The sequence below is a fragment of the Psammomys obesus genome, unplaced genomic scaffold (genome assembly GCF_907164565.1).
Source record: "Psammomys obesus unplaced genomic scaffold, mPsaObe1.curated_primary_1811, whole genome shotgun sequence".
Lineage (NCBI taxonomy): Eukaryota > Metazoa > Chordata > Mammalia > Rodentia > Muridae > Psammomys > Psammomys obesus.
This window is the reverse complement of record NW_026596091.1, coordinates 6,879,730-6,906,609: the sequence shown is the minus strand read 5'-3', so window position 1 is coordinate 6,906,609 and position 26,880 is coordinate 6,879,730. Positions and strand designations below refer to the sequence as shown.

General features: G+C 41.1%; 1 protein-coding gene across 4 annotated transcripts in view; it reads right to left on the bottom strand.

Annotated features, from left to right (window-relative positions):
* The window catches only part of Anks1b (ankyrin repeat and sterile alpha motif domain containing 1B), a 1,067,094-nt gene extending 1,041,586 nt beyond the window's left edge, over nt 1-25,508 (bottom strand). For 3 of the 4 annotated variants that reach the window (XM_055627860.1, XM_055627861.1, XM_055627862.1), the window contains exon 1: nt 25,158-25,489. In XM_055627860.1, coding sequence (XP_055483835.1) covers nt 25,158-25,291 — 134 coding nt within the window. In that variant the 5' untranslated portion in view covers nt 25,292-25,489. Of the gene's footprint in view, nt 1-25,157 lie in introns of all 4 variants that reach the window. The other variant, XM_055627859.1, reaches the window with a different exon arrangement.
* Between the last annotated feature and the right edge of the window lie 1,372 nt (nt 25,509-26,880).

The window sequence follows — 26,880 nt, the reverse complement described above, 5'->3', positions numbered from 1 at the left end:
CACACACACACACACACACACACACACACACACACACACACACACACTGCATTTGTGTGGTAGCCCAAGGACCTCATGAAAACAGAAGATGTAAATATTAATGCAATACTAGGAAAGGGTAATACTCCATTGCAGGTGTTAACGATAAGAAAACAACAATGTGGGGAAAGAATAAAAATCATTTAATGTTTGGATGCCTACATAGTACTTTGTATATGCAAAGGTAAATGAAAGCCTGGTTCATTTCCTTTCTGGTCATCTTTCCACTGTGCTTGTTTCCCAAACCTAGAGAAGGGAGCAGCAACTGATCATACTGACTGCTGTTTATTTTCCTAAATTTGGCATGAAAAGCAGAATGGTCTTTTAAAGTACAGGATATAACTGCAACAAATTGTGTCTGCAATGCTCCCAACTATTTTTTCCCACTTTTTGCAAATAACGGTGTTATTTTTCAGCTACACCAAATGTTTACTAAAGAGCTTCCTGGAAGTCTCTTTGCTTAGATTTGTTTCTAAGAATATAAATTCCTAGTAATAATTTAAAGCCTGAGAAATCCCAGGATTAATTACTTACTGTCCTGGATCATTTGGAGCAATCATTTTTATAAGACTTGTGCAGATTTACCATTTTAAAAACACATTTTATCGATCTTCTGACATAACATTAATGCTACATTTTAAAAATCGTAATGGGAATATCACATAACAGGAACCCACTTGCTGAAATCCTCTTATCATATTCTGCAAACTCAACCTACTTGTAAATGACAGCTACTATCTCAATGCTTTCATGAGTCTTTTTGGCATTAGCATCAACTTACTGAAATTCTTGAGAGCATTTCTCTTGCAATTATGACAGAGACTTTCAGCTAAACAGTGTGTGTGTTTGTGTGTGTGTGTGTGTGTGTGTGTGTGTGTGTGTGTGTGTGTGTGATTTTTCTCTCTCTGGAGGTCTGGAGGTCACTCCATGTCCTTAATAATATATTTTTTAAAAGTTAAAAAAAAAGCAAAGTGCTGGCTGGCTTATTAAAATTATCATTCTCTGTCTTCCAAACTATAAAAAGAAAAGACTAGAGAAGCTACATAGCATTCAAACTTTGGTCACAATTACCCAAACTTCTTTTTTCTTTTAACATACATTTATCTGTCTAGCTATTTATTTATCTATTTATTTATTTATTTATTTATTTATTTATTTATTTATTTATTTATTTATTTATTATGTATACAGTGTTCTGCCTGCATGTATGTCTGAAGGCCAGAAGAGGGCACCAGATCTCATTATAGATGCCTATGAGCCACTGTGTGGTTGCTGGGACTTGAACTTAGGACCTCTGGAAGAGCAGCCTCTGAGCCATCACTCCAGCCTTACCCAAACTTCTTAACTGTCCACAGCCTGATGAATTTCATCAGCATCATTATTATCCATAACACTTTCTTCCTCTAGGACCTCTTTCTCCTCCCCTCCCCCTTCTTTCTCTACATTTTTCTTTCTTTTTCAGGAACAATTTAGTCCCAACACTATTACCAAGTAGGGAAGAGAAATGTTAGCATTCACAACAGAGATTAAAAACATAAAGTTGCAATAGCCTACAGTCACATATCAGGAGTCCAAACAAGGATTAGAAATTGTCTATACCCGAGACAACCCAGTGTGGAATAGCAGAGTCTAAGTAAGAAAGAAAGCATCTCCCATGGAGTGCTGGAAGAACAGGAGAGGTCCCTTGGTTCCATGGTGTTGATGGCGGGGAACATCCTGGTACCAGAGTTCAAGTGGTGTAAGACAGCATCCACACACAAACATGAAGTCTGAGCCCACGCAGACTGAAGTGGGTATTTCCCTGTAACTGTGGATCAGCGTAGGAAGTCATAGCCTGAAATGCACAGAAAGGTATCTATGCATAAGAGCAGCCTAACACAGGGAGACAATGCCTAAAAGAGGTAGGAGACCATTACAGAAGGAAAGGTGAAAGCAGTGGAGAAGGCTGCCTGTAGAAGAGGAGTTCTATCAAGTAAGTGTATACACAAAAGAAATAAAATCTTGGGAAAGATAAAGTAGGTTACAAATGCAAGAAAGGAAAAACTACAATTGCTTTTGTGTGTAGAACGGGGTAAGAGTTAGAATCTGCATAAAAAAAGTCCAGGTGTGAGTCTATGGAGCTGGCTCAGCAATTAAAGCACTGGCCACACAAGAAAAAGATGAGAGGTTGTGTAATGGAAGTTTTGTGTTCTTTGTAACTCAGTTACGTTATGTAAATGTGTTTTTGTTTTAATCCCAAGTGTGGGATTTTAGTTGGGCTTCAGTTTGTCCACGGCTAATTGTCTTGTGTGGGGCGTGGCCTTGGACAGCTAGTAACACCCTCCCTCGTGCAGCACAGAGAGGGGCATGTCTAGGGCTCTGCGGATATAAATACGAGAGCCCAGAGCGAGAAAGTGTGGCATGCAGTGTGGCTGCTTTGGAGCAGACAGGCAGAGAGAGATGCTTCGGGGAGCAGTGGCTTGAGGGAGACTGCTGGCTGCCTTTGCTGCTGACAGGAGTTAATATAGCCCTAAAAGAACCCATCCCCCACCGGGACTGCCTGGATCCTCTTCCTCTATAGCCTGGCAAGGCAGCATCACCAGGAGGAAGTGATCAAAGAGCAGGCAACTGAGTTCATGACAGAGGCAGTCCCTGATCCCATTACTCAAAATCCCACATGGAGACTGAGCTGCCTATAAGCTAGGAGCAGAGGGCAGGGGAGGTGAACTCCCCCTTTCAGTGGACTAGAGGAAGGGGATGGGGAAAAGAGGGATGAAAGGTAGGATGAGGAGGAGTTGAGGGAGGGGTCTACAATGGGGATTATAAAAATGAACAAATTGTGAAAAATAAAATAATAAAAAACACTAGGAAAAAGAAAAGAACCCATCAGCCCTAAACAGCCGGGAGAAGTAAAGGGGTCTGCTTTCCCTCTCCCCACTAACCTTCTCTCTCCTACCTAGGGGTGGAGAGTTGGAAGGGAGAGCCTTTAAGGAACTCCAAATAAAGTATTTTAAAATGAGAGAAACAAGTTTGATTCCCCAGAACAACATAAATGCAATGTGGGTGTGAAAGCTTGCTTGTAATTCCTGTCTCAGAAGGTGGAGACATTGAGCATCTCTTTAAGTGTTTCTCTGCCATTCAATGTTCCTCTACAGAGAATTCTCTGTTTAGCTCCGTACCCCATTTGGATTGCTTGATTTATTGCTTTTTAACTTCTTTAGTTCTTTATATATTCCGGATATCAGCCCTCTGTCAGATATAGGGTTGGTGAAGATCCTTTCCCAGTCAGTAGGCTGTTGTTTTGTTCTGAAGACAGTTTCTTTTGCTTTACAGAAGCTTTTCAGTTTCATAAGGTCCCAGTCTAAGATGATCAATCCTCACTTAGAAAAACAAATGGGATGGACATTGAAAGTAAGAGAAAACAAGTAACAGGATAGGAGCCTACCACAGAGGGTCTCTGAAAGACTCTATCTAGCAGTGTATCAAAGCAGATGCTGAGACTCATAACCAAACCTTCGGCAGAGTGCAGGGAATCATATGAAAGAAAGGGGAGTTAGTATGACCTGGAGAAAACAGGAGCTCCACAAGGACCTAATATATCTGGACACAGGGGTCTTTTATGAGACTGTATTTCCAACCAAGGACCATGTATGGATATAACCTAGAACCCCTGCTCGGGTGTAGACCTTGGTAGCTCAGTATCCAAGTGGGTACCCTAGTAAGGGGAACAAGGACTATTTCTGACATGAACTCAATGGCTGACTCTTTGGCCTTCCCTCCCCCTCCCCCGAGGGAGGAGCAGCCTTGCTAGGCCATAGAGGAGGACATTACAGCCAGTCCTGAAGAAACCTGATAAGCTAGGGTCAGATGGAAGGGGAGGAGACCTCCCCTATCTGTGGACTTGGAAAGGGGCAGGGAGGAGATGAGGGATGGAGGGTGGGAATGGGAGGGAATAAGAGAGGGACTACAGCTGGGATACAAAGTTAATAAACTGTAACTAATATTTAAAAAATAAAAAAAGAACCTAAAAAAAAAAAGAAGAAGAAGAAGAAGGTGGAGACAGGGGATCCCAGGACCAAGCTAGCTGGTGATCAGTGAGCTCTGGATTTGATTAAGAGGCCCTGCCTCAAAAGAATAAGGTGGAGGGTGATGGAGGCAGGTTACCAACACACACACACACACACACACACACACACACACACACACACCATACATATAAAACCCATACCACACACAAACACATGAAGAGAAGGAAAACGGCTTCAGGGTTTTTAGTAACTATAGACAGACATAGTTCACTTCTGTGTGTGAATAAATATATGTAAATTTTCACCCCTGGCTGAGAGCAACTAGGAGAGGTGACATTGCTAAAGTCATGAATATACCCAGTACCAAAATCTGAGCTCTAATTATTATCTTCCAATCAAAGGTACTGTCTCACTGGAAGAAATGAGAGAACGCTGGAGCATTTTCAAATGCTGGAAGTAAGGAGACACTCAGAGAGTGGTTCAGTGAAGGCATCTCAAAAGCCTGCCACGAGGTCCTGAACGACTTATATGCCAAAAGTAATGTCTGTGATGCACGCCAGCATATAAAATAATATATGCATTCCAATTAACATGAGTTTTTAAAAATTTTGATGAGGAAAAAGATATTTACATAGTTTGAGAGTACAACCCCATTAGAAGGTAGAAGAAAGAGTAACTGTATAAACAGAGGTTTCACAGGCTCCAGTCATAATCAAGTGGTTGAAACTCATCGACAGCGTAGCAACCGGAGTGGCACCCCATCCAACAGGCAGCAACGGGAAGAACACAGTACCCTCAGCGCCATCCTGTCAAAGACTGAGAGCTTCATTCTCATCGTGTGAAAACATCAAACCAGCCCCAAACTGATGGAACTGTAGAACATAACTGATCCTTAGTCTCTTTTTTAAAATGTCACAATGAACGGGTGAGCTGGCTCAGCAGGTAAAAGCACCTGTGACAAAGACTGACCTGACTTAGACCCCTGGGTGAAACTAAAGAATCTCCTTCAAGCTGTCTGCTGACCTCCACACATGTTATATGGTGCACATGCTCACGCAGTCACACACACATGCACACACACACACATCTGGCACAATGCAAATATCCTAGAGTTTTCCAGTACAGTCATGGACGCATATCAACAAAAGTAAGCATTTTCTCCCTCTGCTGCCTGATCTAAGTTACACTATTTTCCTTATCCACAGCAGGTGTGTTCTGAAGAAAAAAAAATCTCAAATGGTACCAAATGTGCCTAAGGTAAAACTTAATTTATAATTAAGGTACAATTTAAAAAAACTGACAGAAACTGATAACTAGAATAATGATACACACCATAAAAGTTATTTAAATTGATGAACTATCTCTAAGTATTAGTATTCCAGGTAATATTTTCAGACCAAATCTGAACATGAATTCCTGACACTATAGATAAGGAGTGCGAGTTATCTTGTAACTCAACAGATGTAGATAGATACATAGATGATATAGATATAGTTATAGATATCGTATGAATGCAGAAACCAAAGCACAAAGAAGTTAAATAGCTTAACTAGGGCTGTCCACTGAGTAAAGACCTTAAACATCAGGACTCAGATTCCCCACCCCCCAAACCTTGCTTATTTCTCATTAATGAAAATGAGTGTTATGGTCTGGATTTAAAATGTCTCTCACAGGCTAATGTTTTGAACTCTTTATCCTAAGCTCATGGCTCTGTTTTAGCAGGCTATGGAGATTTAGGAGGAGAGGTCCAGCTGATGAAAACTGGTTGCCAGGAGCAGGTCTTTAAAGGTCCATCTGCCTCTGGTTCCGGTCTTGCTTCCTCTGCTTCCTGACCAGCGCCTGTCTCCTCTCCTCCTGCCACAAACAGAACCACTCTTTCGTGCCTTCTTTTCCTTTGTGATGATGAAACAAGAGTCTCCCACTCATACATCTCCTGCCATCACTTGTTTCTGCTATCTATTTGTTACAACAACACAGAAGTAGCTAATAGGGCCATCTTCATGGAGAGGATAAAAATAAAATACAGAAAAATTTGCTGATACAGGATAAAACCTAATGGAGTTCTGGGTTTCAGGTAACAGCAGCCAAAGGATGCTCAAGGGTCACAAAGTCAGCACCAAAAGAGGAAAGGAAAATGTTCCAAGGGTGCACAGCCTGAGTCTTCATTTTACTAGACTTTCAGATCTATTGGCTTGAAAAAGATAGATTATTAAAAAAAAGAAGAGCTGCAAGCTCTGTATTCTCCTTCTTTGTGTGAGTGAGAAAAGATGAAAAGCACACACCATTAATGTGGAGACATGGGATGGACAAAGTTTTAAGCCATTTTTAGAGATAATGGATGTTCAATAACATTAAAAACCCAAGAAATGCGTGGGAAACAGTGGAGCTTAGGAACTGCGCACCTCCCTGAGGACTTACTTATAGGCAGTTAATGGTTGCAAAGGAGAGGGAGGGTGTTTTCTTTAATGGTATAGACACTGGCAAATCACCCATTCTATAAATAACCCCTCACCTGTGCTCCTGTAAGAAATCCTTACTAAACTCATTGGGTCACATACACAGACATACACAAAACCTTTAATTTAAAAAAATTAAATTTTAATAGGACAATTGCACTATTTCAAAGTAAAATGGTTCACAAAAAATATTTTTGAAATATCTTAATTTATTTAACATTCGTTTCACTGTTTGTGTATTATCAAGGGGAAAAAAATGAAAGCAAAATATTGCCCTTAGTGTGACGCTGTCGATATAGAAAGGCAAAACTGAGAACTATGTTAGAATGGAGACATGGTGGTATATAATTTTACAGGAAAAGTACTATTTTTATACTAAAGTATATTGCTATTTTCATTCTTTAACCCAGGATGGACATTGTTCCTTATGTAACTAAGAAGCAAAACAGCAATAAGAACGACCTTTAGGGTCAGAAATCCCTGAATTTGAATCTTAGATCTGTTTCTAACTATAACTTTGGACAAATTATGCAACTTTCCTGATTTCATCCTGTGTAGAAAGTTGAAGTTAGTAATGACCTTATGAAATTGTTATGAGGATCAGCTGTAAAGCACATAAAACAGTGTATCTGGACAAACAATACGGGTAGTTTCACATCTGGATGTGAATCCTAAAAGTACAGCTTATGGAAATGAGAGGTTGTATGAAGACATTCATAGCTTTACTTACACAAAACGAGTAAGTTGAAACTCACCCAAGTCTCTAGCACTGTAGAAAAGGTTAAATAATAGCATATTCTTCAGAACAGTGGTTCCAAACTTCAGTGCACATATGTAATCATCTGGAGAAATCTATTAAATTCAGATTTTCAGGCATTATATATAGAAATTCCATGGATCTGGAATAATATCAGAAAAGGCATGCTTAACAACCACAGGTTGTTTGAATACAGAAAGTCTCTGAAGATTCTGTACTCGGCAGCAGTAAAAATTATGCTTATGACCACAACTCAGACAGAAGTCCCCTGTTCTACCAGAGGCCACATAGAAGTACAGGACCCCAGAGAGCACATCCATAGCCAGAACCACAGTCCAGCGGAGGACACCCTGCTGGACCAGGCTACCAGAACTCCAGCCTCCAACTTGGGTAGAGCCTCTCTACTCAACCACTGGCCAGAAGACCAGAGAGGAAACAGTAACCAAGGGACAAAACACCCATCCAACAAAGACCAACACACAAATCAGCACCTAGACCATCTTTAAACCAGATGCCTGGACTTCATTGGAAGAGCACAGCCAACAGCAAGGGAATATGTCATCACCAGAACCCAGTTATCCTCCCAAAACAAACCCTGAATATTCAACAGAGTTGAAGTACAAGAAAATGATGTTAAAACCAACTCTGGGAGATTGTAGAAGTCTTTAAAGGGGAAAATGATGAATTCCTTCAAGAAATTGAGAAAAAGACAAACAAAAAATGAATGAGACCCTTTTAAAAAGCCAGGAAAGAAGTGAATTAACAATTGAAGAAAATGAATAAAACTGTTCAGGACCTGAAAGATGGAAATAGGAGCAATAAATAAAATACAAACTGAGGACATTCTGGAAATGGAAAATTTAGTTAAACAACCAGGAACTACAGACGCAAACATTACCAACAGAATATACAAGATGGAAGAAAGAATCTCAGGCATTGAAGATACGACAGAAGAAAACAGTTACACAACTCAAAGAAAATGGTTTTTTGTTTTTGCCGTTATTGTTTTGTTTTATTTTATTGAGACAGGGATTCTCAACATAACCTTGGCTGTCTTGGACTCACTTTGTAGACCAAGCTGGCTTCAAATTCACAGAGATCCACCTTCCTCTGCCTCCCAGAGTGCTAGGAAGTCAAAGAAAATGTTAATCTAAAAAAAAAAATTCCTGACATGCAATATTCAGGAAATCTGGGGCACTATAAAAAGACCAAACCTAAAAATAATAACAATAGAAGGAGAAACAGCCCAGGTGAAAGACCAGAATATATTTTCAACAAAAACATAGAAGAAAATTTTCCTAACCTAAAGAAGAATGTGCCTATAAAGGTACAAGAAGCTTACAGAACACCAAATAGATTGGACCAGAAAAGAAAGTCCCCACACCACATAATAATCAAAACACTTAGCAAACAGAACACAGAAAGAATAGTGAGCTGCAAGAAGTGGTTAAGCAGCAAATAAATGCAGACCCATTAGAATTACACCTGACTGCTCAATAGACTCTAAAAGCCAAAAGGGCCTGGACAGATGGTCAACAGACTCTAAGAAACCACAGACACCAGACTACTAGACCCAGAAAAACTTTCAATCACCATAGATGGAGAAAACAAGACATCCCATGATAAAGTCAATTTAAACAATATCTATCACAAACTTAGGGCAGAAATCGATAAAATAGAAACAAAGAAAACAATACAAAGAATCAATGGAAAAAAAAAAAGTTGGTTCTTTGAGAAAATCCACAAGATAGATAAGCCCTTATCCAAATGAAAACTGAAAGACAGAAAGAGAATATGCAAATGAACAAAGTCAGAAACAAAAAGGAAAGAACATAACAAGAGATGCTGAGTAAATTCAAAGAGTCATTAGGTAATACTTTAAAAACTTATACTCCACAGAGTTGGAAAATCTAAGATAAATAAAAATTTTTCTCAATAAATACCCATTACCAAAGTTCAATCAAGGTCAAATAAACAATTTAAATAAACCTATAACCTCTAAGGAAATAAAAGCACTCATTAAAAGTCTCCCTCCCCCACAAAAAAAAGCCCAGTTCAAATGGTTTTAGCACACAGAAAGAGAAGGAACACTGCCAAATTCATTTTTATGAGGCCATGCTCTCCCTGATACCTAAACCACACAAAGATTCAACAAAGAAAGAACTGCAGACTAATTCTCTTATTAGCATAGATACAATTCTTTACACACCTTGAAAGAACAACACTCAACTTCATGTGGAACAAAAAAATACCAGAATAGCTAAAACAATCCTGAACAACACAAGAACTGCTAGAGGTATAGCCATCCCTGATTTCAACTTGTCCTACAAAGTATAGTAACAAAAACTGCATGGTACTGGCACAAAAACAGACGGACTGATCAATGGGATCAGATCAAAGAGCTGGACAGAAATATACACACCTATAGACACTTGATTTTGTTGTTGTTGTTGTTTTGTGAGGCACAGTTTTTCTATGTAGCCCTGGCTGTCCAGGACTCACTGTGCAGACAAGGCTAGCCTTGAACTCACAGGTATCCGCCTGCCTCTGCCTCAGGAGTGCTGGGATTACAGGTGTATAGCACCTCATCAGGCCAACACCTGATTTTTTAAAAAGAAGCCAAAAGTACTCAATAGGAAAAAGACAGCATCTTTAACAAGTGGTGCTGATCTAAATGGATGTCTGCATGTAGAAAAATGTAAACTTATCTTTATCTATCACTCTGAATAAAACTCAAGTCTAAATGGATCAAAAACCTCAACATGAAACCAGGTACATTGAACCTGATAGAAGAGAAAATGGGGAATAGCACTGAACACATTGGCACAGAAGACAACGTCCTGAACAGAACACAATTAACTCAGACACTTATATCAACAATTAATAAATGGGACCTCACAAAACTTAAAGCCTTCTGTAAGACAAAGGATATCATCAATAGGACACTTTTGGGAAAAAATATTTAACAACTCCAAATCCAACAGAGGGGTTATAGCATATATATATATATATATATATATATATATATATATATATATATGAACTCAAGAAACTAGATATCAACAAACATAATCCCACTTAAAATGGGGTACAGATCTTAACAGAGAATTCTCAACGGGAATCTCAAATGGCTGAGAAACACTTAAAAAACTGTTCAACATCCTTAGCCATCAGGGAAATGCAAATCAAAAGGGCTCTGAAATTCCAACTACACCTATCAGGATGGCTACAATCAAAAACACAAGTGACTGTCTATGCTGGCTAGGATGTGGAGCAAAAGAAACACTCATACATTGCTGATTGGAATGCAAACTTGTACAGCCACTTTAAAAATCAATATGACAGTTTCTCAGGAAATTGGAACTAGATCTACCTCAAGACACAGCCATACCACTTCTGGGCATATACCCAAAAGATGCTCCACTACAGCACAAAGACACTTGCTCAACTATGTTCATAGCAGCTTTATTCATAATATCCAGAAACTGAAAGCAACCTAGATGTCCCTCAACTAAAGAATGGATAGAGATAATGCAATACAAGTACACAATGGACTATTACTCAGCTATTAAATGCAATGGCATCATGAAACTTTCAGGATAATAGAGAGAACTAGAAAAAAAAATCATCCTGAGTGAGGTAACCCAGAACCAGAAAGACAAACATCATACATACTCACTTAACTTAAAGATAATCATACTATTATCCACAGACCCAGAGAGGCTAAGTAACAAGGATGACTCAAGAAAACTCAAGAAGGAGAAATAGATTTTGCAAGACTGGGGATGGGTAGGAATGAAACAGGAAGAATCAGGTGGGGGAGAGTACTGGGAGAGATTAGGGGCCATTTGGGGGATGATGTGGAAACCCAGCATAGTGGAAACTTTCTGGAGTCTTTTGAGAGTGACTGAAGAAGACTCCGAGTAATAGGGGATGTGAAGCCTGAACTGTCCATCTTCTGTAAACAGACAAGGCTTCAAGTCGTGGGACTGGGACACCAACCCAGGCACAAAACCTGTGTCCTACAATCTGTCCTGCCTGCAAGATGTGCTGGGGCAATGGTGGCACAGAAATTATGGGTGTGGCCAACTAATGACTGGTCCAACTTGAGGCTCATGCCTTGAGAGGGAGCCCATGCCTGACACTGCCTGGATGGCCAGAAACTGGAGGCTGGACACCCAGAGACCCAGGATATAAGTAAACATGACTTGAGGAAAATTCAATGAAATAATTACCAATGGTACACTGCAATATTCATAGACTGGTGCCTAGCCCAACTGTCATCAGAGAGGCGTCATCAAGCAACTGATGAAAACAGATGCAGAGACCCACAACCAAACACTAGGAGGAGCCAGGGGATCCCTGCAGAAGATGTGGATGGGGTGGGATTTCAGGAGCCAGAGGGGTCAAGGACACCACAAGAACAAAGCCTACAGAATCAACTAAGCAGGACTCATAGGGGATCACAGAGACTAAAAAGACAATCATGGACCCTGTCTGGGTCAGAGCTAGGTCATCTGCAAACACATTATGGTTGCATAGCTGGGTCTTCTTGTGGGACTCCTAACAGTGAGAATGGAGGTGTCTCAGACTCTTTCACCTGCTCTTGAGACCCTTTTTCTCCTACTGGGTTGCTGCATCCAGCCTTGACAAGACGGTTTGTGCCTAGACCTATTGTAACTTGTTATGCCGTGTTTGGTTGATATCCCTAGGCGACTTACTCCTTTCTGAAAGGAAAGAGAGGAGGAGTAGATTCGGGGGAGAAGTGAGGTGGGAGAAAACACTGGGAAGAGTAGAGGAAGAAGAAACTGCAGTTGGGATGTAATGTATAAGAGAATAGAAGAAAATATGATTACAAAGGCTTAGTAATCACACTGGAAACATATCATGCACAATTAAATAAAAAATTCAGAATCCAAAGTTGAATTATCAAAAAGTATCCATGGCCTTCAATATAAGTTCAAACCTCCAGAAGTTAAAAACCAACAATCCAATTTAAAAATGGAGTACAGAACTAAACAGAGAATTCTCATTGGAGGAATCTTGAATGGCTGAGAAACATTAAAGAAATGTTCAACATCCTTAGTCATCAGGGAAACGCAAATCAAAATGACTCTGAAATTCCATCTTACATCTTAAGATCAAAAACTCAAGTGACAACACATGCTGGCAAGGATGTGGAGAAAGGGAAACCCTCCTCCATTGCTGATGGAAGTGCAAACTTGTACATTCACTTTGGAAATCAATCTGGAGATTTCTCAAAAAATTGAGAATAGCTCTACCTCAAGACCCAGCCATACCACTCCTGGGCATATACCCAAAAGATGCTCCACTAAACCAGAAGGACATTTGTTCAACTGTGTTCAAAGCAGCTTTATTCATCATAACCAGAAACTAGAAACAACCAAGTTGTCCCTCAACCAAAGAATGGATAAAGAAAACCTGGTACATTTATACAATGGAATACTACCCAGCTATTAAAAGCAAGGAAATCATGAAATTTGCAGGCAAATGGGTGGAACTAGAAAAGAGCATCCTGAGTGGGGTAACCCACCACCAAGAAGACACACATGGTATGTCCTCACTTCCAAGCAGAGTTAGCCAAATAGCACAGGATAACTGTACTACAATCCACAGACCCAAAGAAGCCAAGTAACAGGAAGGTCAAGCGAGAATGCTTGAACTTCACTCAGAAGGGGAAACAGAAGTAGTTGAAGACTACTACTTCAACTGGAAGTAGTTGAAGACACAGAACAGGAGAGGAGAGGAAATACGGAGGCAAGCAAGGGTGGGGAGCAGATATGGGGAGAGCAGGGGTGGAAGAACAGAGAGCTTTCAGAGAGAAGAGAGACTGTGGGAGGGGCTACTTCTGAGACAAGCTGGAGACCTACGACAGGGCAGGCTCCAGGGAGGATCTGGAGGTTACTCTAGCTGAGACCCCTAGGAGTGGCAGTCATGGAGACTGAGGAGGCCACCCTTTAACTAGACTGGACTCCTAGTGGAGGACGGTGGAATACCAACCCATCCACAAAGACTTAGACCCAAAATTTACCCTGCCTACAAGATCTGCAGGGATAAAGAAAGATCAGTGATGGAGAGAATGTCCAAGCAATCCCTGGCCCAACCTGAGACCCAGCCCATGGGAGAGAGATAACCCCTGACACTAACGAGGACAACCTGCTATGCTTAGACAGGAGTCTAGCCTAGCTGCCTTCTGAGATGCTCCACCCCACAAAGGATCAACACAGATGCTGAGACCCACAGACAGTGACTAGGTACAGCTCAGGGAGCCTTGTGGAAAAGTCAGGGGAAGAATAGAAGGGCCCAGAGGGGACAGGAGCTCCAAAAGAAGACTAACAGAGCCAACTAACCTGGGCCGGGGTGGGGAGGGGTGCCTGTGGAGACTGACGCACTAACCAAGGACCATGCATGGACTGGACCTAGGCCCCCTACACATATATACCTGGTGGGCAACTTGGTCTTCTTGTGGGTTCCCTAGTAAGGGGAGTGGGAGCTGTTTCTGACATGGACTGTGTTTCAAGCTTCTCTATCAATTAAATAATCAATCAATTCTGTAAGCAAATACAGTTTCCCCTGGTGGGGCTGCCTTGCCAGGCCACCTTGGAAGAAGATGGGACTGGAAATGCTGGGTTTGTTAGTCGTGAAAGGGGCACCTTTCCTGAAAGGGAGGGGAGAGGGAGGAGGAAAGAGAGAGGGAGGGTGGGACCAGGAGGAGAGGAGGATGGGGAGTATGATTAGGATATAAAGTGAACAACTAAATAAATAAAGTTAAAAGTTTTTTAAAAAATTTCTAAGAAAAAAAATTTGGATACTAGTCTAGAAAAAGGGGAAAAAAGGTTCAAACTCCTTATGGAAATACCTGAAATCCTTCGATCTCCAGACTTAATTCTTGTCTACTAAATCAAACTACTTATAATATTTCCAAATTATAGTCCACATTTCCACACACTGATATTGGATATACTGCTCCTTCTGTCTAAAATGTCCTTCTCCCAATCTTTGTTTGTGTTTGTTTTTTGTCTTTTGAGACAGGGTTTCTCTGTGTAACCTCAGCTGACCTGCACTCACATTACAATGTGACCAGGCTGGCCTCAAACTTAGAGATCCTGCCTCTGCCTCCCAGAGTGCCGGAATTACAGGCATGTCACCACGCCTGGGTGTATTCTAACTCTTCATAAAACTATTCCATCAGTCTAATAGTGCTTGGACTTGGTAAAGATTACCTCATTCAGTTTTAGAATCCACAAAATGCCTGTTGAAATAATTAGTTGTCTGCTCTATAAATCCCTGACTGAGTTGATCAGGTGGGTAGTGTGTGCTTGGTTGATTAGAGTAAGTTTGATCTAAGTACATCCTAATACACAGCAGCCAAAAAAATGTTTTAAATGTTAAGCATTAGGTTAACCATTATTTGTACATTTTCACATTTTCCTCTGATAGTGTCTTCAGTATCCTCCAGCCTTCAGAAAGGCAGACCGCTCCCAAGAAGAGACAACATAGAATGCCACTGACAGTTTACTAAAACAAAGACTCTCCCTACATAGTTCCTACTGCTCCCCATAAACATGATGCATTTCACTCCCAGATCTCAACTAGCACTAAAGCATCCATGTAAATGTATGCTTTAGTGTTTACATCCATGTAAACAGAGACAATTCTGTAAGCAAATACAGCAGTTTTCAGTGTTTTTGAAACACAAACTATTATATAACATGAATGTATAAGACATAGATATTTCAAATATAAATTAGTAAGAAGAGGTACAAAACAAAAGCCCTAAGTGGCTAAGAGTAATTTAAGAAAAAAAAAGAGGGGGGAGAGTACAAAAGTAAGGAAGAGAGAAAAAGAGGGAGTTAGGAAGGAGGGATGGAGGGAGGCTAGCAATGCCAAAAAAAAAAAAAGAAAAATGCCAACTGTGATCCCAAATAAAATCTTCAAATTCTTCTACTGTACAATAATGTTTATGAAGTCATGTGGACATTGAGATCAACTTGTATCATGAAATATTTTTAAATAAAAAAATAAGTCTACCTAAAATATTTTGGTTTGAATATCAAACCACATTAGTTATCAAAACTGTTACATAACTCTATTTCATAGTTTTATTACCTGTAATTATACAACAAATACATACATCTAGGGAATAATTTCTGGAAATAGGCAACAATATACTGGGTGTTCATGTCTGCATATTAATCCAATTAAAATTTTCAGTGGGATGTTTGAGCCCCATTGCCACAAAAAAAGTAAAGAAAAAAAGTTCTAGGGATTAACTAAGTAGTAAATGTTTTAAGAGCCTCTTTATCATCAGCCATGTCTCCAATAAATCTTTCCTCTTCTGTCTTCTAAGAAGGAAGATAATGAGTTCCCTATTTAACCCCCTCTTATGAACCAAAAAAAGCCTATTCCATCCAATCTATACATTCTGTCACAATATATAGCTGTACCCCATACCTATGCTATTTTGCCTAATGTTGTGTTCTCTCCGGTGGAAATAATAGAAGAGGTCTTTCTTCCTAAAAGCTTTACCAGTTAATCTCACCTCACTATCATGTAACTGTCCGCTCTCAAAAGCAGTTTGGAGTAAAGGTAAAGGTAAAGAAAGCACAAGTAAAAACTGGGGACCTTAACACTGAGATGAACAGGGCAGCAAAGATGTTGAACGCACACTCCAGACTCTTAACTTTGGGGTGGGGAAAGGTTGGGTTTTTTGAGGCAGGGTTTCTCTGTGTAGCCCTGACTGTCCTTGAACTCATTGACATTATGGTCTGCTTTAATGCCTAAAATGTATAGACTCTTAGACTTTTCCTAAATTACCCCAAATACAAAATAAACTGTTTCAGCAAACCACTGAACCAAACAAATTGTTCACCAGGCTGGCCTCGAACTTAGAGATCCACCTCTGCCTCCCGGGTTAAAGGAGTGTGCAGTCACTACCCTGCCAGTCTCCTAACTTAAAGGTCCAATCAATACCTGCTCTTAATCTACCTCTCAGGACACAGAGCAGCTCTGCTTCTCACAGGACCTGCTCCCTGCTTCCCTTTTGTTCTTGTTTACCTCTCTGTTGTGACTGGCCAAAAGCAACAAAGGGAGGAACGGTTTACTCCAATGTACCATTTATCGTTCATCTTAAAGGGAAGCCAAGCTGACAACTGGAGGCAGGAGCCTGAAACAGAGACTGTTGGAGGAACCTCCAAGGAACACAGCTTACGGCTCGCTGTCCATGTCTGTGCTCAGCTTGCTTTCCTATACAACCTAGAAGCACCTGCCCAGAGTGTGCTGGGCCCTCCCACGCCAATCATTAATCACAGACATGCCCACAGGTCATCCTAGTTTATGTTAATTTGATGACAAAGAAAACAAAACTAACCAGTACCTTCTGTCTCCCTTTAGGAATGGGACAGTTGGAGCAAAAACTGCAGCCGGGTTGAGTATGCAATAATTAGAAAGGAGTCGAAGGAATTTCATTTTCCAGGGGAAAGATATTTGAGTGAGGAAACTTATAGGAAATGTGGCATGAGGAACAGGAACACAAGATCTGAGGCCTAAAGCCATCAGCCAAGACTTGATCCACTTTGATCAAACAGCAGCCAGTGTGAGCACACTGTCTGTTCACCTACACAGAAGTAACTGCCCAAGCGAGTCAGTGTTCCCTGTTAAGTTAGACATGTGAAGACACTACCACTTAATAAGAAAACACTACTCGTAAGAAAGCGGTTCAGAGACCCACTCTTTGGGCACTGCAGGATAATAAACTGAAGAAAGAAAAACGTATCCTTTAGCCGTACTTTTTCCACTCTCCTTCAAATAATCCATGTCAAAGCTTCACTTTACAAAAATGAAAGCGTAAACTCCCTGTATTATCCTACTGACATAAAAAAGGAAGAAAACTCCACTCTAGAAGTTTCTAGAGATGAATTACACAACACATTCCCTGGGGCTTTGGTGGTGTTGTGCCTCTGCCTGCCTATGGACCTTGCATGACCTGAGCATCACACATGTAAGGGAGACTGGCATACAGGTGAGTCTGTTTTTTCACATGTAAAATATTATTTCATACCAACATATGAGCAATCAAAATATTTTAACTACTAAAACAATTCTGTGATGTGCTTAAAGCAGAAACCAAATGCACTAACATGTAATAAATATTTTCCAGGCTATAGATTAAAATTTAGTCTTTTCTACTCCCTTCATTGACATTATGGTCTGCTTTAATGCCTAAAATGTATAGACTCTTAGAAAGACTTTTCTCAAATTACCCCAAATACAAAATAAACTGTTTCAGTACACCACTGAACCAAACAAATTGTTCACTATCACCAACGCGGATAGACTGCTAAAGTCAGCAGACGCCCTGCTGAGCATCATTTAGTTCTTCCTGATGTCACTGCAGAGTTGCTCCCTCCCGGAGGTGCACAGACACTAGGAACTGTGCAACGGAAAACCAGCCAGAGCCAGGCATACAGGTAAATGACAAACTCGTCCAGCATGTAGGAACTGGATGTGGTCCCCGGCACCACAAGAAAACAGAACGGACCACAGGATGACTAGCAGTCACCTGACTAGCCATGCTGGCTCACTGCCATGTGTCACCTCATCATTTAAGGAAGAAGCTGAAATCCCTGCTTCGCAGAGAAAGAGGTCAATACCAAAATTCCTTCTCCTCTCGCCTTACATGCCATCACACAGCTGGCACTGTTTACTCTGCCAGACACTGCTCCCTGAATATAATGGCACAATCACCGCCTCAAACATCATTACTATCTAAAATAGATAACCCACTTGCAACTTAACTATTTTTGACGAGGTTTGAATGCTCTATTTGTGATATACCCCACCTAACAAATGCAGCATCTCTGAAAGCAAGTTTCTTATATCAGATTCTCAATAATCTAACTGCTCGAATAGTTGTGAAAATTATGGAGTTTTTTCCTTTCTGTTTCTAGTTGCCTCTTATCTCCTTATACCTATCACCAAAAGCTTCATGAGTTGAATCCTAAATTTGAGAAACTATAAGGAAACCTGTTGAAATGTCCTTGGTGATAAGAAAATTGTTTCTTCCCACTCCTTATTGATTTACTTTTTCACATGGGGATCTTAAGAACTAAATCATTTGTGTTCAACAACAATTTATGAACTGAACGACACCCAACACTCAACTCTTTGAAGAAATAAAAAAAAAAAGTAAAAATATTTAGAGTATAGTTAAGAATTATGCTGATTTAGCAAAGTAGTGATTGTAGGTTCTTCTCCAAGATCCATGACTTCACTCTCACTTGCTTTTTGGCTAGCTTTCCAGCAACAGGCATGATTTTCTTCTATTGAATGGATCTTAAGACCAATTAGAGAGCTGTTGGTTACTGCCAAGGTATGTGTGTCACTACTGCAATCTTAGGGTCAATGTTGTGGTTCAGAGGTGTCATAGCTGAGTAGAATTGTTGGTTGCTTCCCTCTTGGAGGGGGCATTGTCAGCCCAAATAAGAAAAAATTAATTTACACTAAATATGCATATTTGTATACTTATATGCATTATACAGTCTCACCAGTATGACTGACAAAACATGAACTCGACAAGGACAAAACAATACACATATCAAAATAGAAGGGGGGAAGGCTTCAACCTACACCCCCCAAAAGAAAAAACAGCATAGGCAACTAAGAAATGCTGAAATGGGAGAAACTGTCTTCTCCAGGGAAGAGCACCCCAACTGGTTGTCCAACACTGAAGGGGTACCCCTGAAAACAAATATACAAGTAACATTAGACAGACCAAGTATGTTACATTTAGATGTGTATATGTATGTGTGTAACAATTAATGAAAAAGAGGCCATAAATTTGAAGAACATCAGGAAGGTTTCAGGGTGGGAAGGAAAGGGAGAATTGACATACTTGTAATATATTCTCAAAAAATTAAATAAATAAAATAAAACCAAGTAAATCTAAAGTATTAGCAAGCATTTATTGCTTTATTAAAATATAAATAATTCTTAGGTAATGTCAATGGAAAATTAACATACATTATAAATGAGACTTACTTTTGTTTAAAATAAAAGGTTGTAGCAAAAATATATTTTTAAAGGTTTTGCATATGTTTAATGAAGCATGTAAATTTCAGAACACAAAAATTTGCATATATACACTGAAATAGAAAAGGGGGAGGAAACTCAACTGGAGAACTGTGGTGAGCTCAGATTTCGCTAAAAATTAAATGGAATGTTGCAAAACACAATTCAAATAAGAGAGGGGGAAGATTCACTTTTCCAGAGGAAAGGCTAATATCTCTTTCAGCTAAGTTTGAGGGGCAGAGGACTGGAGTTCACTAATGTAATCTTAGGCTCTGACAGTATAAATCCATAGATAGTTTTCAGATCACAATAGCTCTCTGTTATCTTTAATAATGCCAAGTATTTGATTCTTCCTAATTTCTACTTTCTATCTTCCCTGTTGATTTTCAGCTAAAAAAGACACAAATAAAGAGACAGAGACAAATCATAAGAGACACTAGGCTGCTTTTAAAAGCAAATTCGAGCTACAGTTATAACTAGTGGGTGAAGGCACTTGCCACCACACCTTGTGATTGGAGTTCAAGCCTCCGGAACAGTGGTTCTCAAACTTCTGACTGCTTGCAACCCTTTAATACAGTTCCTCATGTGTGGTGACCCCCCAAGCATAAAATTATTTTTGTCACTACTTCATAATTGTAATTTTGCGACTGTTATGAATCGTGATATAAATATCTGATATGCAGGATATTTGACTTGCAACCCTTTTGCAAAGGTCATTTGACTCACCCAAGGGGGTCGAAACCCACAGGTTGAGAATTATTAGAGCCATATGGTAGAAGAAAGAAGTAACTCCCTCAAGTTGTCCTCTGATCTCCACATGCAGACACCCATACATATAGATGCACAATAATAATAAATAAGCAAACAAACAAATAAATAAATGTAAACTTTTCAAGAAAAACAAGTATTAGATATCCAGACCCAGAAGATTTATATTCAAGTGGAAGGAATTTTCATCAAATTAGGAATAACCAACAGCTCACTCCCAGAATCAAGCTACTACTAAGTATGCTGACTTTGTTGGAATTTATACTCACACAACTAAAGGGCTGGCTCAAAGAAATGCCATAAACAGACTACCACATCAACTTAGAAAGACAATAAATGAAATACTTCACAGTATCCTCATTGGTGTAACAGAGATAAGAGCCGGCTGACAGCTCTCCTGGGTGGCTCCATGCATCAGGAAGTGCCCAGCACGAACACTGCCACCTTAATCTGCACATGCTGAGAAGTGGTTCTTCAGGAGTATCTTACAGTGTGTTGTTTTCCAGTAATAAAGCGCATGGATCCACAGATGATGCAGAATGGGAAGTTAGCATGCTGATAAGCAGACTCAAGAGCTGAAAAGACATGCACGCATTACAGAGTAAAACAAGGTGAAATGTGCTAAGGATAACTTAAGTTTATGCAACACTTTCACAAATACCAGATGTGGGAATTACAGCTTCACAGGTTGTTAGGAGAAAAAAATACTTGGAAGTTTCATTGATAATATGAACCTATACCAACTTCATGGCTCAGAAAATCTTGACCTATGACAAGGCCTTAGAACAATAATACAGTGGTAATGATTGCATTGTACCATATTTTGACAGATGTCACTTACTCTCATTACACAATCCATGAAAGCACAATAAAAAAATGAAAAGAACCCACAGTGCCATCACTCAAAGAAGAATGCTATCTCCATTGTTTTGTTCCATATCTACACATTGTTAAGTCTTTGCAGTTAATTTTTCTTATAAAAGTAGACTCAAGGTATAAATGCTCTTTCATAATCAGTTGGGTTTTTTATGTATCAGTATATCAATCCAAATGTCATTCCACAGTTACATATTGCTCATTTCTTAGAATTTTTGGAGGGAGTCTTATTTTAAAAAGTTATTTTGAAATTTGAGAATGTTCAAAGGACCAAAAAAAGCGGTTTAAAAAACATGAAAATTTGAGTCTTAACACCTAAACACTATAGTCACAAACAGTTAAAAACAACAGTAGTTCTTCCATGAAAAAAGAAAGTAGGTTTATAAGAAAACAGTACAGTTAAATAGTCACCAACAGTTAAAAACAACAGTGGTTCTTCCATGAAAAAAGAAAGTAGGTTTATAAGAAAACAGTACAGCTAAATACATGTCCCTGCAGTTCTGTCTTGGCAGATGAATTTAGCAACTTTTGTATTGACCCATACAGCCAAGCCAGTACCAGCTGCTGGGAGTTAGTTCAGAGAAAAGTAGAATTTGTTATTATTGCAGCTACCAAAGAGTGGACGAGAATAGATGCCAGGTGCAGTGGAGCATGCCTGTAATCTATCCCTTAAGCGGCTGAGGCAGGAGGATGTTGAGTTCAAGATCGGCCTGAGAAAGACCCTGCCTCCAAAGAAACACTAGCAAAAACAAAACAATAATAACAAAAAGGACTATCTTTAGTTACTGGGAATGTTATTAGTGCTTGAGATAACTAACTGGAAAGGGATTTTGCAGAGGAAATTCCTACACCATAGAAGAACTTGGACTAGGGGCCCCTTTCTATTTAAAGGTTCTCATTCCAGTGTAAAACTTACCATGGCCCTAAGTTTTATTGTTTTACTCAGGTTAGTAAATAAGGCCTTAAGAAATTAGGTCTCATGGGGCCTCGTGTGCTTTAGAGCAACGTGAGGAATGCTTACACTAACAATGAACACCTATGATTCCATGCTCTTCATTTATTGCTTGCTACAACATTTAATCCCTAAAAACAACCCTAGGAACAGACACAGTTACTGCTTGTGCCTCACAATGTCCAGCGGTGAGCACAGCTTTCTGTGGTGATTTCAGTGTGCTCGTGTGTCCACTAAAAAGTGCACTGTCACGCTCTGTCATGACACAGCCACAGCTCACGTTGTAAATCACAAGGAAACAAAGTATATTCTGCAAAATTGTTATCTAAGTAGGTCTCAAACAAGCAGTCAGGGGATATTTTTTTCTTCGCAAACTGATTTTTAAACACAGTTGTTATTTGCAGAAAGAAAAAAAGAAAACATTCCTACTGTATTGTCCAAATTGACTACACACCTTAAACTTTGAAAACAAAACAAAGTCATGAATAGGACTGAAGACTCGGGAAAGCAAATGTGAATCTCTGAGTTTCAAATCCTTGCCATTGTTAAGTAAGTGACCTTGGACAGTTTATTAATTTTCATCTGTGAAATAAGTGTTGACCTCAGGAGGAAGCATGCAAGCATTTGCCCCGGAGTCTGACGAAAGCACTACTCTCCACAGCACTAATGCAAGTAGGAAACACTGGCTAACATATTCCACGATGCGCTCCTAAGTACGAAAATATTTCAAAGTGCCATTATGTTGGCCAAAAGAGAGCACAAACCCATTACATTGTCCTGTAAGTTTCTGATTGACAATCATTGATGAAGAAACGTGATAACCACATAAAATGTGATCTTAGGTTGAGGATTCTTAGGAAGGAATTCACATTTTATGTAAAAGATCACCTAAATGTAAATTCAACTCCCATTTTCTTAAAAGACATGTTTTAATTGTTAATTTGGTATAAGAGAAGTACATACAAGTCTGGGAGGTACTGGTTTTATTTGATTCAAACTACTCTTAGAAATATATCTGGTTTTCCATGCATACTCCTGTAGAGTCACCCTAACAAAGCCAATAATAAAGAAAACTCTTTCCAGATGAACAGTGTGAATCACACTTACAATTAAATATTTGATGTTTAAGCCCTAAAATTTGTTATCTATTTCTATTTCAAATATCACACATCTGAGAAGGGAGTATTCAAAAATACCATTTGTCTCAATTTGTGTCAATGAAATTAAATTTCTCATTGCTAATGATTTTTTCCAAAGAAATTAATTTCTAAGGAATTTATTTTAGCATACATCCAGAATAACTTTTATAATTAGTGGGTTGACACCCTCACAAATAAACTCATTTCACTTATAACTTAAAACTGTAACTAAATTTCTTTTCTATAAACTTTATAGGTGTAAATATCAAAACTGTCATCTAAAATATGTATATCATCTACTTGTGTTTAGAAATGAAAATACACAGAATGGTCATCTTTTTTTAAGGCCCCTGGGTGAGAGGGACTCCTATAAAAAAACAATTGTTCTACAATGAAATATTACAGTAGTGTCACTGTCACCATGGGTATGTAATAATATATGAAACTTAAACCTCACCATTTTTCAGTTAAGTTCATTTCACTGTAAAATAACCTTTACCTTTTCCCTATAGCCAGTATTATAATTAATCTCAGTGTCTAGCCACAACCTATGAGAACCTGTGTATACACCACGATGTTTTCATGCAAAAGTTTGTATCAAACACTTAGCAAGATCAGCACAAGGGGTCAACGAGATAGAGCAGTGGTTCTCAACCTGTGGGTAGTGACCCCTGTGGGGGCAGGATGACCCTTTCATGAAGGTCGCACAGGGAAACACAGATATTTACATTGTGAGTCATAACAGTACCAAAATTGCAGTTATAACAAAACAGTACTATGGTTCGGTGGCCACCACAGCGTGAGGAACTGTATTAAAGGGCGGCAGCGGTGAGGAGGTTGACAATCGCTGCTTCAGAGGATAAAGGCTCTTGCTCTCAAACCTAAGAACCTGAGTGCCACTTCCTGAATCCACATGGAAGAGAGAGAGAACAGACTCTCAAAGTTCTTTTCTGATTTCTGCAATGCTGTCTGCAATGAGCTGGCTGGCATGCACAGCACACACATACACACACAACACCAAATAAATGTAACTTTTAATTTTTTTTATAAAGAGTAGTACAAAATACTTTTAAGCAAGAAAATAACTTCAGCTTTTAAAAAACTTGTGTAAGTATCGTTGAACTGCCTAAGAGATGTTTTAAGGTAAAGATGGGAATGATGAAAGATGCTTCCAAAAATATACAAGACAAACGGAATAACCACGACTTGAGAACTAAAGAGCTTTCTTGGAATTTCATTTAGTGAGTGCTCTTCAGGCTCCCCCTGCATTTGGTCAATCCAACTTTTAATAGTTTCTCAAATCCGCAAATCAACCCAGCTATCTCGAGCTTATGTCTGCTGAATAAACACCTTGACTTTTTTTTAATGCCACCTTAGAAAGATTCTTTGAGCAATATTCGTCTCACCTGCAACACGTGAATATTAAAAGGCCTCTGCTGCGTTCCACACACACTTTCCCAGGCCGGACGTGGCTTCCTGCATCCTGACTTTCACTCAGCTATGCTGGGAAACTGAAAATACTGCTGGGGCTGCCTAACTTGCCTCGTCGAGTTTTACACTCTGCTGACTGATCGACATATTCTCAGAAGGTAAGGTTCACTGTCTTTCTTTTGTGGGATCATAACCCACCGCCGTTGCCCTCTGCATGAGAAAGTAGCAGCAATCCAAGGAGGCTGTGGCTTTGGCAGGAAAACTACAAGCACCTTCTCATTTAAATAGCCAAATAGTAGGTGTGGGCTTTCACAACTGCAAATACAAACAGCAACGGACGTGCAAGAAAAACGGGATTTTCTTCTAGCAACAGCGGTACAAGTTCTGCACCACAGCTCAGAGAAAAGTGGCTGATTGACGCATGATGGAAAGCTATTTTCAAATTACTCGAAGAGTCTAAAGCATCAGTCGGACCTGGAAGGCTCTTGCCTCCTCTCCACACACACGGTCTGTTTTCCTGCCTAATTTAAGAATGAACCGCTGACACGTCCAGGTGCAATACCCCGAGGAGAGAACGTACCCATCACAATGCTAAGGAGGGGTGCACACGACCCCCCCCCCCCGGTTGGTACCAGGTCTTACCTTAGCAGATTAGACAGGGGCAGAGGTCCGGATCCACCGCCCAGGATCCCTCCTTTCCTGCCAGACAGGAGTTTCTCCACCAGAGCCACATTGCCAGTGCGAGCAGCTTCCAACAGCTCCTGGTCCTTCCCCATAGTCTCTCACCCAGACCCCCACAGAGTCCTTTTCCTGCTCCGGTCCTCCTCCCGGCCCACTCCCCAAACGCCAGGGCCCTCTCCGCCGCACCCTAAAAAGACGCCAGGGCTTCGGCTCGCCGAGATTCCCCGCAGCCCCGCGCCAGGAGCAGCACGCCGTCCTCCTCACGGCGCAGCTTCTACAATGGGGAAGCAGCCCGTGTTTGGGCAGAGGGGCTGGCCGAGCGGCGACGCGCCCCCACAGCCACTCCCCTGCATTCCCGAGGCCTCCTTCCCGCGGGTGGGGTGCGAGCGGGTGGGGCCCGGGCCCGGGCGCCGCTGTCGAACGGAAGGAGGATGCTGAGCCCCGAGGAGGATGCCAAGCACTCACGAGGATGCTCAGGGCAGAGAACGCCGAGGTCCGTGCAGGATGCTGGGCGCTGGGAGGAGGACGCCAGCCCTAGGGAGGGTGCTCCGGCAGTGAGCACCCCGAGAGCTGAGGCTGCTGAGGAGCGGTCCAGCGCGTCCTCCCGGGAGCTAGAGGGGAGCGAGCGACAGCGGCGGTGGCGGCACGGGCGCCCAGTGCCCAGCCCGGCGGGTTCGGCGACTGCACGGCGGCGACGGCCGCGGCCCGAGGCTGGAGGAAGCGCGGCGGCGGCGGCGGCGGCGGCCGGGTGGCTGCGGCCCGCGCCGAGGCTGGGCTTGTGCGGGCGAGCCGCAGCGGGTGCGTGCGGAGGGCGGCGGCGGCGGCTGGGAGGCTCAGCCAGCGAGCGGGGGGCGTGTGCGCGCGGCAGGTGCGGCCTGGCCGGCCGGGGGCGGGGGCGGGAGGAGGGCAGCTCTGTGCCAGTGGGCGGGGCCTCCCTGCGTCCTCCTCCCTCCTCCCTCTGCTCGCCTCCCTCCCCTCTCGTCTTCCCCCCCTCCCTTCTGCTCACTTCTCCCTTCTCCTCGGAAGAGGTTTAACTGTGTGAGTACTGGAGATCACCCCGCTGGCAACTGAGGCCCTTCTCTTCCTGGAACCCAGAGGAAGTAACCGTGCTTGAGGAAAATCTTCCGCTAGGAGGTGATGGAGAACCTGAAGCTGGGAAGAGGCGTTTTTGCTGCTGCTTCTGTCCCAGTCCAGGCTACTTGAAGGATATTTCATCCTCTTGCTTTGTCTCTGTTGAGAGTCTGAGATACCCGCTCTTTAAAGAGACTGAAGAGGTTTGTTTTATCCTTGTTTCTGGACCACTAAATGACCTGTGACTTTTTGTAGGGTCTTAATCAGCATGAATTTTACTTAGGCTTTGGCGATCTGCTGACTTGTACAAATGCCAGAAAAGGGGCTCTCATTGGAAATGCCTCCACATCCACACTAGGAAAACTAAAAATGGGCATGGATGAGAGAGCTGCTTTGATTTGCATATATCATCAGCAGTTCATTGTGTATAACTGGCTTGTGTATAACTGGATGTTTTCCTTGCTCGTGGTAGAGAATGCATACTTATTTTCTTTTGAAACTTCCTGTGACAGCTTGTGGCCGGTTGGTCGGAAAATGACGTGATAGGTGCTTTGCTTACAACAACCCAATGAACTGGATATTATTACTGTAGATTACTTTAGAACTAAAGTAG